This window comes from Xyrauchen texanus, chromosome 19, assembly GCF_025860055.1.
Source record: "Xyrauchen texanus isolate HMW12.3.18 chromosome 19, RBS_HiC_50CHRs, whole genome shotgun sequence".
Classification (NCBI taxonomy): Eukaryota; Metazoa; Chordata; class Actinopteri; order Cypriniformes; family Catostomidae; genus Xyrauchen; species Xyrauchen texanus.
Window position 1 is genome coordinate 40,840,932 of NC_068294.1, and position 15,886 is coordinate 40,856,817.

The 15,886-nt window shown below is 36.2% G+C and overlaps 1 protein-coding gene across 1 annotated transcript; it reads left to right on the forward strand.

The window, feature by feature from the left end:
• Window positions 1-365: 365 nt before the first annotated feature.
• zdhhc15b (zinc finger DHHC-type palmitoyltransferase 15b) lies at window positions 366-15,782 on the forward strand. Its single transcript, XM_052149693.1, has 12 exons — window positions 366-507; window positions 3,275-3,301; window positions 3,767-3,861; window positions 4,804-4,924; window positions 5,249-5,318; window positions 5,454-5,486; window positions 5,614-5,734; window positions 9,188-9,320; window positions 9,566-9,692; window positions 10,062-10,174; window positions 12,372-12,435; window positions 12,522-15,782. The coding sequence occupies exons 1-11, from the start codon at window positions 390-392 to the stop codon at window positions 12,410-12,412; spliced, it is 999 nt and encodes a 332-aa protein (XP_052005653.1). The 5' UTR covers window positions 366-389; the 3' UTR covers window positions 12,413-12,435; window positions 12,522-15,782.
• The last annotated feature ends 104 nt before the right edge of the window (window positions 15,783-15,886 follow it).

The following is a 15,886-nucleotide window of genomic DNA, read 5'->3' on the forward strand; positions in this document are numbered from 1 at the left end:
TCTATCTGTCTGCCTGTCTGTCTGTCTGTCTACTAAATGCTAGTAAACCCCTTTTAAGGATTACAAATTAATTTATACCATTTATACCATGCAGAATTATAATGCATTTAAAATATATTAAGTTTAAGTATCAATATAATTAAAATATATTAAGTTTAAGTATCAATATAATATCAGTTTATAAATCCTTAGGATTAAAATAATACCATCTGATTTAACAAACGGGGATGAATTGTTTGGTTTCGAGAGACAGGTTTACAAGTGGATTTCAGAGCAGATTTGTTTTGGTAATGCCAGGCTTTCTAGCAGATGCCAGAGCGTTGATTGTAGTTTGTAGCGGCAGGCTCAGCAGCAGATGTCAGAGCGGGTGATGATGGATCGGGTTGATCATGGCTCTGTCGAGGGGATTGAGATGGTGTCAGAGGATTTTCTCCTGGATTCCCGTTATCATTATTTCATCTGTAGTGCTTTGGTCTTATTACGCTTATGTTTTTGAACTTTGCTTCGGTAAGATTTCACATTTTATATTTGTTATAATTGAAATGGAAGAATGTCTGTTGGTCGTCTGGAATAAGGAAGTAGATGACATGGAACAGAATAAAACAATAATGATTCAAGTCTGTTTATAATTTATTTATACTGATTTAAAACAAAATTATTCTGTTAGATTCGTTTCAATGTATATCAGTTTCAATCATATTACTGTTGTCTTTATCCTGACCCGTTTAAATAACCGTGATATACTGTTTATGTACCTTTAATCTCACACTCAGTGTGTTACTTACTGGAAATTATTTATTTAGTAACGTAGCCTCAAAACCTAGTGTCCTGCCTACTTGGACAGCATTTTTGGCCATCATAGTCCTAAAATCTAGTGAACTGGCCATTGTAAGTCTCAATCCTAGTGAGCTGCCTACTTATACTGCACTTTTAGGCACTATATATTTTCAAAACCTAGAAAGGTACCTACATAATCAACGTCTTTAGGCATCAAAGTGTCATAACTGAAGAAGGCTCAAAATTGCTGACAGCATTTGTGGACACCACAGTCTCAGAACCTAGTGAGCTGCCTATTTAGACAGCATTTTTGGTCATCATGGTCTCAAAACCAAGTGAGCTGCCTACATAGACAGCATTTTGGCCAGCATAGTCTCAAAACTTAGTGCACTGCCTACCTAGAATATTTTTTTTTTGGCCATCATAGTCTCAAAACCAAGTGAGCTGCCTACGACAGCATTTTTTTTTTGCCATCATAGTCTCAAAATCTAGTGAGCTGTCTATCTCGACAGCATTTTGGCCATTTTAAGCTTCAATCCTGTATGCTGCCTACCAATACTGCAATGTCAGGTGCTATATTTTTCCAAAACCTAGAAAGATATCTACCTAGTAAGTGTTTTTGGCCATCATAGTTTCAAACTCTAGTCAACTGTCATCATAGTCTCAAAATCTAGTGAGCTGCCTATCTAGACAGTATTTTTGGCTATTGTACATCTCAATTATAGCAAGCTGCCTACCTATTCTAAACTTTAGGCACTATATAGTTTAAATACTTAGGAAGGTTCCTACATAGACAATGTTTTTAGTCATAATAGTGTCAAAACCTATCATGGAAGTATGATGCTCAAAATTGCTGACAGCATTTGTAGCCATCATAGTTTCAAAACCTAGCGAGCTGCCCTTCTAGACAACATTTGACTGCACTTTTAGGCACTACAGTGCATTCAGAAAGTATCCAGATCCATTTTGTTTTCACATTTTGTTATGTTGCAGCCTTTTGCTAAAATGCTTTAAATATATATTTTTTCCCCACATCTATCTACACTCTATACCCCATAATGACAAAGCAGAAACCAGATTTTTGCTAACTTTGCAAAATGTATAAAAAAAAACTAAAAACTGAAATATTCAGCCATTTTCAGGTCTCTCCAGAGATGTTTGATTGCGTTCAAGTCTGTGCTCTGGCTGGGCCTCTCAAGGAAATTCACAGAGTTGTCCCTAAGCCACACTTGCATTGTCTTGGCTGTGTGCTTAGGGTCATTGACCTGTTGGAAGGTGAACCTTCGGCCCAGTCTGAGGTCCTGAGTGCTCTGGGCCTGGTTTTCATTAAGGATATCTCTGTATTTTGCCTTCAACCCTGACCAGTCCCCAAGTCCCTGCTGCTGAAAAACATCCTCACAGCATGATGCTACCACCACCATGCTTCACCGTTGGGTTGGTATTGCGCAGTTGATGAGTGGTCCCTGGTTTCATCAGACCAGAGAATCTTGTTTCTCACAGTCTGAGATTCCTTTAGGTGCTTTTTTTTGCATATTCCAAGCATACTTTCATGTGTCTTGCACTGAGGAGAGGCTTCCATCTGGCCACTCTGCCGTAAAGCCCAGATCAGTGAAGTTTTGCTGTGATGGTTGTGCTTCTGCAAGTTTCTCCGATCTCCACACGTGATCTCTGGAGCTCAACCTGATTGCTCAGTTTGTCCGTACGACCAGATCTAGGAAGAGTACAGGTTGTTCCAAACTTCTTCCATTTAAGAATAATGGAGGCCACTGTGCTCTTGGGAACCTTCAATACAGCCAAAAAATGTTGTAGCTTTCCCCAGATCTGTACCTCGACATAATCCTGTCTCTGACCTCTGCAGGCAGTTCCTTTGACCTCATGGTTTGGTTTTTGCTCTGATATGCATTTACAGCTGTGAGACCTTCTATAGACAGGTGTGTGCCTTTCCAAATCATGTCCAATGAATTGATTTTGCCACAGGTGGACTCTTATCAAAGTGTAGAAACATCTATAAAATGATCCAGAGAAATGGGATGCACCTGATCTAAATTTCAAGAGTCATAACAAGGGGCCTGAATACTTGTCAATGTGATATTTCAGTTTTTTCTTTATCAAAAATATATATTTTTTTGGCTTTGTTATTATGGGTTATGGAGTGTAGATTGATGTGGGAAAAATAATAAAATGAAGGGGTCTGAATACTTTCTGAATGCACTGTATATAGTTTCAAAACCAAGTAAGGTACCTACATAGACAGCATATTTGGCCATTGTCAGTCTCAATCCTAGTGAGCTGCCTACCTATACTGCACTTTTAGGCACTATACAGCTTCAAAACCTTCTGATGTACCTACCTTGTCAATGTTTTTAGGCATCATAGTTTCACAACCTAAGCTGGAACTATGATGCACAAAATTACTGTCTAGGTAGGCAGCTCACATGGTTGTGAGACACAGCCAGTGGGTTTCACATCACTCATCCTGATCTCGTCTGTGTTTCAGTGACTCTCACAAATCATCTGGAGAGAGGTAAGTGTCTCACTATTAACTTTACTCTGTCATAGCACATAAGACTCAAACCAGCCTAATTCATATCACAATGATTTACCTGTTGTTTAAAAACAAAGTGGAAATGTTATATTTAAACAGCTTAAGTTTAAGATTGGATTTACTAATTGTCAATGGGAAATATAGTACAACATAGCAGCAACATCATAAAAAATGAGTTCACACATTATACATACACATAGTGCAGTTAAACTGTGGATAACAAGCATGGCACATTAGCAGAGCGCATTAACTAGTGTTGGTGGAGTATATGTATAAACTCTTGGTGACTTGCCATTTTAATCCATGTATTAGTTTAATCTTCTGCACTTTCGCTAATCTTATGCAGTTATCTGTAATGTGGCAGCATATGTCAACAACATCTTTATAATTACTTAAGTTACCCTGAAGTGTGCTGAAAACATGGAATGTGATTTTTCTCCACAGTGGCCTATCTATTGATATTCCATGTGTGCTTTATAATGTTCTGTTGGACGTATTGGAAGGCCATCTTCACCCCACCCTCTACGCCATCTAAAAAGGTTTGTGTCACATGCTTATGCTTTCTGCTTGTGACACTTCCATAGCTCAGGATGCTAGATCATATTATGATCATTATTTGATGCCTATTATAATCAGAAAACACTTTCATTATGCTGTATGCCTCTACTGCCGTGACATCATCTTAAACATGACACAAACTGACCAAAACAATAACATGACCGTTAGCTGTTAGCTACTAGCTCATTGTGCTGCATAAAGCAGTTGTTGCATGGTGATTTTACACAAGTGTAACCGTTATACTAGTGTAGCCTGGTTGTTTTAGAAGCTTCCAGTAGCTGGTCAACTAAATAAAGTGAAGCTTTCAAGCAGAGTATAGAGTTAACGTAACAAAACGTACCATCCTCCATCGTGGATCAACGCAGTCCAGAGCACTCTCCCTCCCATTGCTCGCCGGTTAAGATAGCGTCCATTTGGTCGAACTACTTCCACTTTTCCTTGATAGTGCTGTAGGCACTTGAAGTTTTTTTACTTTTCCTTACACTGTTGGTAGGTCCGGTGGTAGCCGTGTGCGGCCAACAGCTGAGACACTTCCTGAGAGACTTTATTGTTTCGCTCATCGCTAACGAGTGGACCGTCTGCACCTCGTTTATTGACCACGCAGTGGTTTTGCGCACAGCCATTTCTTTTTTCACAATTCGAAAGTAATTTGAACAAATGATACTGTTATCGCTGTTGCTAACTTTAAAACTAGCGGGTTGAAGTAGTGTGTCGGAAATCCAGTGACGATTCTCCCTGACCAATCAGTGATCTGCAGGGTTTGACGTCACATTTAGTATCGACTCCGCTCGCTTGGTACTAAAAAAAGTATCAGGTACTAGGTACTATCCACAGTGGAAAACCCCAAAAAAGCGAGTTGAGTTGTGTCGAGTTGTACCGTGCCGTGGAAAAGCCCCATAATACTGTCTTATAAACTTTCTTAGTTCCAGTTATCATACACTGATAAAGAGCGATACGAGCTGGAGGAGAGACCGGATGTACAGAAGCAAATCCTCGCTGACATTGCCAAGAAACTCCCCATCTTCACACGCGCTCAATCAGGAGGTACGGTTTCATTTCACACACCTCTTGCCAAGTCTTAAATGTAAAGTGTGTAATATTTTAGATTTTAAAGGGATAGTTCACTCAAAAATTAAAGGTAAACTAATGATGACAGACTTTTCATTATTATAAGAGTTATAAAACCTCACCCTCATACAGCAACACGTAATTGGCAGTAAATCCAGCCATCTGTCATGTGTAAATTTGCACAGCAGCGAGGGGACTATAGTCATTTAGCAGCGTGTTGTGAATGGCAGTGTTTGGCAGTTAAACATGTGATCGGATGTAACTGCAGGCATCTGAACGTCTTTATCTCCATGTCTTCAGCTATCAGATTCTGTGATCGTTGTCAAGTGATAAAGCCGGACCGATGTCACCACTGCTCCGTCTGTGAAACGTAAGTCAACCCCCACACCACCCCCACTTCCTGAAAACAGATATCTGTACACAAAAAAACGTTCTTTATTTAAAGTTTAGCTCTGCAGTTGGACAACATGACCTGTTTTCATTCTCCACTCCTGTGATTTTATAGATGTGTTTTGAAAATGGATCACCATTGTCCATGGTAAATAAGATTTTATTATAAATTAAGTCGTTTTATGTTCTCAGTTCTATTCATCGTATGTCATGGGATACAGTATTACATTATGAACAGTTTGAAATTTGGTAACATGCTTGTCTTATTCACTCAGGGTTAACAACTGTGTCGGCTTCTCCAACTACAAGTTCTTTCTGCTGTTTCTGTCTTACTCCATGCTGTACTGTGTGTTTATTGCATCAACAGTGTTTCAATACTTCCTCAAGTTCTGGGTGGTGAGTTTTAGCAAGCAGGTTTAGCTCTAAAATGAACTGAGCTCTGATAAGTTTATAAGGCATACCTTATTACCTGTAAAACATGTAGATATTTAAAAGTTCATTTCTAGAATTTTTTTGGGTGATTCTAATTAAAATTAGATAAATATCTAGGTCATTTTTCATCCCAAAATCAGAAGGAAAAAAATAAATTAAACAAAAATTATAATATTATATATATATATTCATTGCAGTGGGCATAAAATCTCTTAAACTCTCATCCTCCACAATATTAGTAGACTGTGGCTATCATGATTTGCATCAAAACGGCAACGCCAGTGTTGAGCACCGCTATGAACTCACCATGAACTCAGTCAACAGCGTCTAAACAAAAACATCTCAATCTGAGTTTTGGTGATAGATAAGATTTGGTGTGCTTCTGTGGTTATTAAAATGTGACTTACATAGGCTGAACAGTACTTGATAATACTTTTAAATTAATCGCATGCATTAATTCTGACAGCTCTAAATATATATATGGATGGATATATATATATATATATACACTATACAGTGCATTCAGAAATTATTCAGACCCCTTCGGGGGTGTTTTCCCCACATTTTGTTATGTTGCAGCTTTATGCTAAAATTCTTTTATTTTTATATTATTTAATATATTTGTATAATAATTTTTTCCACATCTATATATATATATATAAATTGGTTTTGCTTAAAGAAAAAGCCTATCTTTAGAAGATTTTTTGGTATTTTGATATTATTTTCATGACAATTATGCACAAATGTACAACTTGTATACATCAGATTAGTATTTCTTGTAGTAGTTTCAATTTATGGTTATTTTAAAGGGATGGTTCACCCAAAAATGTAAATTCTCTGTATTTATTCAACCCTTATGCCATGTGTATGACTTTTTTCTTCTGCTAAAAAACAAACAATGATATTTAGAAGAATATCTCAGCTATGTAGGTCCATATAATGCAAGTTAATGGTGGTCAGAACATTGAAGGTCCAAAAGCACATAAAGGCAACATAAAAGTAATCCATAAGACTCCAGATATGAAAAAAGAATGTGAATCATAAAAAAAAAATAAGTATGTGAAAGTGGAGATTTTCTCACCCACAGTTATCATATTACTTATGCAGACATGGAGTCATATGGGTTACTTTTATGCTGCCTTTAAATGCTTTTTGGTCCTTAAAAGTTCTGGCCATCATTCACCATTCATTCTGCATTGTAAGGCATACAGAGCGGAGGTATAAAAAAATAAAAAAAAGGGATGGCAAGAGATGATTTTCATTTTTGGGTGAAATATCCCTTTAATTAAATGTATATATTATATATAAATAATAGTGTATACACTCACCTAAAGGATTATTAGGAACACCTGTTCAATTTCTCATTAATGCAATTATCTAATCAACCAATCACATGGCAGTTGCTTCAATGCATTTAGGGGTGTGGTCCTGGTCAAGACAATCTCCTGAACTCCAAACTGAATGTCAGAATGGGAAAGAAAGGTGATTTAAGAAATTTTGAGCGTGGCATGGTTGTTGGTGCCAGACGGGCCGGTCTGAGTATTTCACAATCTGCTCAGTTACTGGGATTTTCACGCACAACCATTTCTAGGGTTTACAAAGAATGGTGTGAAAAGGAAAAACATCCAGTATGCGGCAGTCCTGTGGGCTGAAAATGCCTTGTTGATGCTAGAGGTCAGAGGAGAATGGGCCGACTGATTCAAGCTGATAGAAGAGCAACTTTGCCTGAAATAACCACTCGATACAACCGAGGTATGCAGCAAAGCATTTGTGAAGCCACAACACGCACAACCTTGAGGCGGATGGGCTACAACAGCAGAAGACCCCACCGGGTACCACTCATCTCCACTACAAATAGGAAAAAAGAGGCTACAATTTGCAAGAGCTCACCAAAATTGGACAGTTGAAGACTGGAAAAATGTTGCCTGGTCTGATGAGTCTCGATTTCTGTTGAGACATTCAGATGGTAGAGTCAGAATTTGGCGTAAACAGAATGAGAACATGGATCCATCATGCCTTGTTACCACTGTGCAGGCTGGTGGTGGTGGTGTTATGGTGTTGGAGATGTTTTCTTGGCACACTTTAGGCCCCTTAGTGCCAATTGGGCATCGTTTAAATGCCACGGCCTACCTGAGCATTGTTTCTGACCATGTCCATCCCTTTATGGCCACCATGTACCCATCCTCTGATGGCTACTTCCAGCAGGATAATGCACCATGTCACAAAGCTCGAATCATTTCAAATTGGTTTCTTGAACATGACAATGAGTTCACTGTACTAAAATGGTCCCCACAGTCACCAGATCTCAATCCAATAGAGCATCTTTGGGATGTGGTGGAACGGGAGCTCCGTGCCCTGGATGTGCATCCCACAAATCTCCATCAACTGCAAGATGCTATCCTATCAATATGGGCCAACATTTCTAAAGAATGCTTTCAGCACCTTGTTGAATCAATGCCACGTAGAATTAAGGCAGTTCTGAAGGCGAAAGGGGGTCAAACACAGTATTAGTATGTGTTCCTAATAATACTTTAGGTGAGTGTATATTCTGTAATTATTAATTTTTTTATACATGTATATTTTAATATATATAAATTAGTAAATAAAGAATTATATATGTTCACTGTTTTATATTAATTTTCTATTTTTAAATTATAAAGATATCTTATAGAACATTGGTAACTATATTATATATTTGTAATATATGTATTATTTAATTGAAAAATACTACTCGTTGTCATATGATAAATGTTTCACGATAATATTTAAGTACACAAAGCAGTTCTTGCTTATTTAGAGTAAGTTAATGAGTCAGATGCTAATTCAGTAACCGCTCTGACTGATTCAGTGAGGTCATTCAGTGAAGGATTCGTCCGACTGATTCAGACTTGTGACTTGTTGGTGAGTGATTCATTTAAAGAACCAGATCATAAGAGTCACTTGTTCGCTAACCAGACTACAATAGTCATGTTTTGTGTTGGTGTATGAGTGCAGCCAGCGAACGTAATGCAACAGAAAGACATGTTGTTTTTTCAACTTTTTTGTAAAACATCTCATCACATTCAATTCATACTGCAAGCTCACAACTTCGATAAAATATAGTTTATTTGTCATGGTGCAGGAAACACTGGAATGAGGCTTTTTTGCATTGCAGTAATGAGAATGTTGTGGGGAAATGCACGTAATTGTCATGAAAATGATGCCACTATGCAAAAATCTCAATAGTCCTAAAAAACAGACTTCTTTTTCTTTATGCAAAATATAAAATGTTGTTTCCTTTTTATTTCAAGGAGAAATATGACCTTGGATATGAATAACATAGCGGTCGCTTAATCACAGTTGATGTTCTTTTTCTGTGACATTTGTTTGTTTTTTGTTCTCAAAAATGTTCGAACAATTTTTGTTTCTGTGTTTTAGGGAGATCTTCCCAATGGCCCTGCCAAATTCCATGTGCTTTTTCTGTTGTTTGTGGCTCTCATGTTTTTCGTCAGTCTCATGTTCCTCTTTGGCTACCACTGCTGGTTGGTGGCTAAAAACAGATCAACGTTAGGTGAGAGCCACTTTCTGAGTTCTCATACAAAATGTTCCATTGGATTAGAATTTGAAAGCATTTAAATAAAACGCATAAATCAAGTATTATATTCATGTGACTTAATGCTAAATTTTTCAACTTTGCCTATGTTATCAAATGTATTGTACATGTTAGACCTACATAAAGAGATTTTAAGTAATTTTGGTGTGGAGAGACAGACTAATGCAGTGTTCTGTATTGTTAAATGTGTGCGTGTTTTGTAGAGGCGTTTTCTGCACCAGTGTTTCAGAACGGTCCTGACAGGAATGGCTTTAATGTTGGGCTCAGCAGAAACCTCCAGCAGGTGTTTGGGGAAAATAAAAAGCTTTGGTTTGTTCCAGTGTTCACAAGGTGAGCTCATATCAGTTAACACTGCAGTGCAAATGTCACAATAACAGTTGGGCTCAAACACAATTGTCAATCGTACACACACTGGCATATTTGAAGTTACGTGTAAATGGACAGAAGTACAGCACAGGTGCAAAACTTTTTGCATAAAATTGGCAAGATTACAGCTTGATTGGGGCAGCTGTGGCTCAGTTGGCAGAGATTATCATAGTTTGGTAATATGAGGGTTAATAATCATTTTTGGCTAACCGTAGTGGTTATTCAGGCAACCCACAGATTAGTTGATTTTGAAAATATGTTAGTATGTAGTTTTGTATATCATTGATTTTTCATATGTTTCATATGTTCTGTATGAATTTGTCTCTATCATAGTGAAGGGGATGGGCACTATTTCCCCCTGCAGACCATGCGTGAATCTGAGAATCCTCTATTGGCCAATGAGGAGAAATGGACGGAGGACGGAGGATCTGATGAAGAAAGTGCAGGTGAGATGGACATAATTGCAAAGAGCATCCGACCTGATCTGGTGAATTAATCCGAGTTCATTTACACCAGCTCATTTAAATGTAATCTTTGTTTTGTGTTCATTTTGTGCTAGCATTTTGTAGTCCCAGTCAAAAATGAGCGGCCCACTAAGACTTAATAAATTAATTCGTAAGACCAAAAAAGATGAGATAGCCATGTGTTATATATCATCGGGTCTCTATTTGAAGAATGCAATGAGTACATTTGTTTTACTCAGAGGACAAACTGCAGTGAGTTTTAGTGTATGAAATACCCACAGACAGATAAATATAATAAACAGAAGTCTTTTTGTCATGTTTTTCTTATTACTTACTGAAACATATATATAACATAGAAAATGAGATATCATAACTTACAGCAGACTATCCCGATTCAAACAAGCCCAAACACAACATAATATGATGAAATATTCCTCAAAGAGTGTACATGGAAAGATGACACACAAAATGGCACTCAACAGGACTGGGAAGAGAAATCGGCCCGGGATTTTACATAGCAACTGGCCCAAAAGTTGTAGGGGGGGGTCCTTTTCAGCATATCGCGGCGCAGTTTTGTGGTTTGATCTGCATAATGCTGCGGCTCATTTTAGCTTATCTCGACCCGTTTCGCACCCGACCCACCAGCCGGCTCGGTTCTCCAAATGGCCAATCTGCCCCTGATCAGCCCTAAAGTGCGTCGGCCCACCGGGAAAATGCCGGTATGCCAGATTACCAGTCCAGCCCTGGCACTCTACACACTGTGTGCGTGCGTGCGAGCGAGTGAGCGAGCAGATGTCCGAGGACTCCTCTAAAGGATTCTTAATCTACTGTAAAGCATTGGGATGCTCATGAACACTTAATATTTCTGTATTTTGTAGTCTAATTCATTCATTTTTGACGGGGAACACAAGTGAAATAAAACCAAAAATGTTTTTTTTGGTGTGTGTTTTCAGATACCATATGTGAACTAAGTTAAGGAATTTTATTCCAATTTAATTTGGTAAAAAAAAGTTGTAAGAATGAAGAAGTTGTACACAACATAATCAATTAAGAGACATGCTTTAGTCAATCATTCTCTTGTCTCAGATTAAATGGTAAAGAAATGACTTCTGGTGTGCTGTTGCACTGATTATATGGTGTATTCAGCTATAGCCACTCATTGGGGATTTTGGGGTTCAGCAGTATTTAAAATTTAGTCATTTAATATCTGTAATAAAATGTTGAACAGTTGTTTCAGTTAAATAAATAGGAGAAACTAGGGCTACTTGTAACATTTTTTACCCTGCTAAATATTTCTCAGCATTGATTTATTTCTGTTAGTTTCTGTATAGACACATACTTTAAAGCTGCGACTGAACCTTTCTACCTTTCTACCATTTTTGTTGTAAATGTAAAAACAAAACATACAGTTCATTTAAAAAACTTTGACCCTATAGTAGAGCATGTTGACACACTTTATGGGGCAAGTTGTCACAGTGGGAACCTGACGTTTATTGACTCTAAGAAGAATACCTTTGTCTAAAGTTAAAAAAAAAGGCCCTTGTTCAAAACATTTGTATTTAAAGTGTGTCACATGCTATCAAAAAGCTTTTCAGCAATTAAACAATTCTTGAAACAGCTAATATTGAAAAGTTAGCTTACAAAAATACCATTGTTTGGCAAACAGAAATTGCAATTGAATTAAAATTGTAATCAGTGATTGCATAATTGCATGATAGCATACATACTGTACACAAATGAACAAAATGAATGCACATTAGTGATGAAACAATAATCCAAACAATACTTTAACTTCGTAAATGTAAACTTGTGTTTGTCGTCTGAAGACTTAAAAGTCTATAGACTTTTGGGACTGCTGTGGCTCAGGTGGTAGAGCGGGTTGTCCACTAATCGCAGGGTTGGTGGTTTGATTCCCAGCCCACATGACTCCACATGCCGAAGTGTCCTTGGGTAAGACACTGAACCCCAAGTTGCTCCCAATGGCAGGTTAGCACCTTGCATGGCAGCTCTGCCGCCATTGGTGTGTGAATGGGTGAATTCATCTAGAAGACAAAAAGTTATTTCTGTTAAATCAATATAATGAGCAGTCGATCCCCACTGGTTTCGTGGTAGATTTTATCAAATGAAATTGCATACTGTATGTGGAGTATTACTCTTCCCTATCAATGTTTTGTTTCAGATGAAAACGGCCCTTCACTCACCATCAGGACTGAATCATAATTATTGGAGAGGATGTCTACTAGGTAAGTATTGTTTTTATTATGAATCACTGTCATCATCTGAATCCATTTTTACTCTAACATCTGCTTCTTCTTTGTTTTTTTACTAGTGGCAACCATCACATATCAAGAGTAGTTTAAGAAAAGCACCCATGCTTGAATGAGACAACAGCATTCCAAATCCTAGATCATTCCAGGAAAGCATGTTTTTAGAGAGCCAAATATATTGGGAACATTGATTTTTCTTTTGACGCTGATTATTTAGAACTTGTGCTGAATGTTAACAAACATATGACTAATCTTTTATGAAAAGGATCAACTACAGCACAAAAACTGACATTATACATGATTCATGTTGTAAACCTGTTGGACTGTTTATTACAAATATACTGAGATGTATGTATATTGAGAATAGACACACAGCAACTGACGTATCTCTATTGTAAAATAGGATAGACCAACATGATGTATTTCTAGGACGTTTTCGATCAAACTCACGAAAACTATTACAAACATGTCCATGGCATATTACACCCCAACATCAAAAGAAACAAGTGAGAAATAATATTGTGCATAAGATCATATTTAGAACCATTTAAATGCATTGTGACATTATTATCAAGACAATTAATCATATTTTCCCAACAGTTCTTATTACCGTAATGCAAAAAAAATTATAAATAAATCTCATTCTCATTTCTGCAATGCAGTTATTTTAATTAATAAAGTATTGAAATAACTTAGTACTTTTAGCTTGTTTTATTTATGCTAATATAAACATTGTATTACAGTAATTAGAATCACCATTAATAATAATAATATTTAATGTATTAATAATAATTAATAATATGTCTGGATGCATTATAGTAACAAGAATTTTGTGTGGGGGGGGGTTATCATGAAAAACAATATGCACAATGCAAAACATCCATAATGGTTCAGAAATACTACAAATTTCATTATGCAATATATCATTTCTAATTTATTTTTATATTCATATTAGGGTGAAATGTGACTTGGATATGCTTTCATAAGATTCAGTTGTAAAGAAATGAATCCTATGCATTTATCCACTTTATACAATTAAATCACTGATTTTTCCTGGCACATTTATTTTATGTTTTATTCTTAATGACTAATTCGGACTGTGACTGTTTTCCTGTTGTTAATAGAGAGCAGTTTCATCAAATTTTTCGTTTGCATTGTGATGCAATATAAACATATTTTCATACCTCTCTCTGTATATAACTAGGAAGGGACTTCTGAGATCGGTATTGATTATGACTTAGTTGTCTCCTTCCATGTAAAACACAATACATGATATTTAATGTACTACATGGACATATAAAACCCATAAGGCTGTTTTAAGATCGACTGTGGAACTGTCTTGTGAGGTGCTACCACAAACAATAACATTGTTGTCCTGTAGTACAACAGAAATAGCAGTATCTTATTATGTCCTAAGTGGGTGAGTGACGCTTATGAAATGTGTCCAAGCTATCCTGTTTGAAAGTTATTGTATGTATTTTTAAGAGTCATGTATGTGTCTTCTTCCAATACTGTAATTGTAATGAATTGATTTGTTCTTCATATTGTTCTCACTTATGAGAATCCTAATTAGCCAATGCTTATTGGGTGATGCTTACTAAACCTGTCAAGAAAATGAGCCGCTCCTATTTGACTACAAAATCACAAGAAACAAAGAAGAAATTATATTTTTGCAAATAGAAAACTAATAGAAGATTCTTTTTTTTACATTGTGACATCATTTTCATGACAGTTACACACATTTTACACCCCCATTAAAAAATGACTGTAATTTAAAAAGTTATATATTATTTAAATTGTGAAGAATTTATGCACAACGTAGTATTCTTGATATCTTTGCAATAAGGGGAATAATATAAGTAAAACATCCAGACATGTTGCGATAATGAGAATTGGGATGTATAATGTGCTTAAGAGTCCTGAAAATAATGTTACAATGCAAATAAATATCAAATGTAGAGTTAATGTTCTCAAATGTAAACTTCATTTTCTTTATGCAAAATATAATTTTAGATTTTATTACATTGATTTGGTGTTAAATATGACCAATGATGTTTTCTTGACCGGTTTCGTTCTATTGCTCTATTGTTGATTTGCACTGACTTTATAATCTGAGGGTAATTATTGCTTTATTTTACTGTTTTCTTACAAACACATTTTTGAGACTTATTTAACTCCATATTCACTATATGTTCTGATTGTTATATGCTAATGTTTTTCCCAATGGTTCAAAATATGTATTGTTTAAATGTTCTGTCAGATCATTAAATATCAAGATTCTTTGCAGTCTTTTCTTACTTAGTGAACTTTACTTAAGCCAATTTTTTGGGAAGAACTAAGACTTAAAGGAATAGTTCACACAAAAAAATACAATTATATAATAATTTACTCACCCACATGCCATCCCAGATGTGTATGACTTTCTTCTGCAGAACACAAATTAAGATTATTATTAGAATATTTCAGCTCTGCAGGTCCTTACAATGCAAGTGAATGGGTGCCAAAATGTTGATGCTCCAAAAAGCACATAAAGGCACCATAAAAGTAATCCATAAGACTCCAGTTGTTAAATCCATGTCTTCAGAAGTTATTTGATAGGTGTGGGGGAGAAACAGATCAATATTTAAGTACAGTTTAGCATTTTTGCTAAAAATTCTTCTCCTTGCCCAGTAGGGGGCAAATGCATGAAGAATGTGAATCACCAAATACACAAGAAGAAGAAGGTGTAGTTAAAGTGGAGATTGACTGAGCAGGGAGGATAATTTATCATAAAAAGTGACTTAAATATTGATCTGTTTCTCACCCACACCTATCATATCACTTCTGAAGATATTGATTTAACCATGTGATTTCTGGCACCCATTCACTTGTATGGTATGGACCAAAATAACTGAGATATTCTCCTAAAAATCTTCATTTGTGTTCTGCTGAAGAAAGAAAGTCATACACATCAGGGATGTCATGAGGGTGAGTAAATGATGAGCTAATTTAAAATTTTGGGTGAACTATTTCTTTCAATCTTGAGAATAATGTCACAATACATGTTAATGTTCTCAAATGTAAACTTCATTTTCTTTATGCAAAATATAATTTGAGATTTTATTACATTGATTTGGTGTTAAATATGACCAATGATGTTTTCTTGACAGGTTTTGTAAGAATCGCTGAGGTTGATCAATGCTTCATTTTACTGTGTTTTCTTTCAAACACATTTTTGAGACTTATTTAACTCCATATTCACTACACGAATGTAACGCGTGTTTTTCCAGTGGTACAAAATATGTAGTGTTTGAATGTTCTGTCCGATCATTAAATATCAAGATTCTTAGCAGTCTTTTCTTACTTGGTGAAACTTATTTAAGCTTCATTTTTGGAAGAAATTGTACTTAACTCAAAGGTGCACTTGGTAACTTTGGTCTTTGTGTCA

Bases quoted from the DNA above. Each gene is read 5' to 3' on its own strand.
- zdhhc15b (XM_052149693.1), top strand. From the start codon at position 390: ATGGCTCTGTCGAGGGGATTGAGATGGTGTCAGAGGATTTTCTCCTGG. The intron at 5,487-5,613 runs GTAAATAAGATT...TTATTCACTCAG, and splicing joins ATGGATCACCATTGTCCATG to GGTTAACAACTGTGTCGGCT. The intron at 5,735-9,187 runs GTGAGTTTTAGC...TCTGTGTTTTAG, and splicing joins ACTTCCTCAAGTTCTGGGTG to GGAGATCTTCCCAATGGCCC.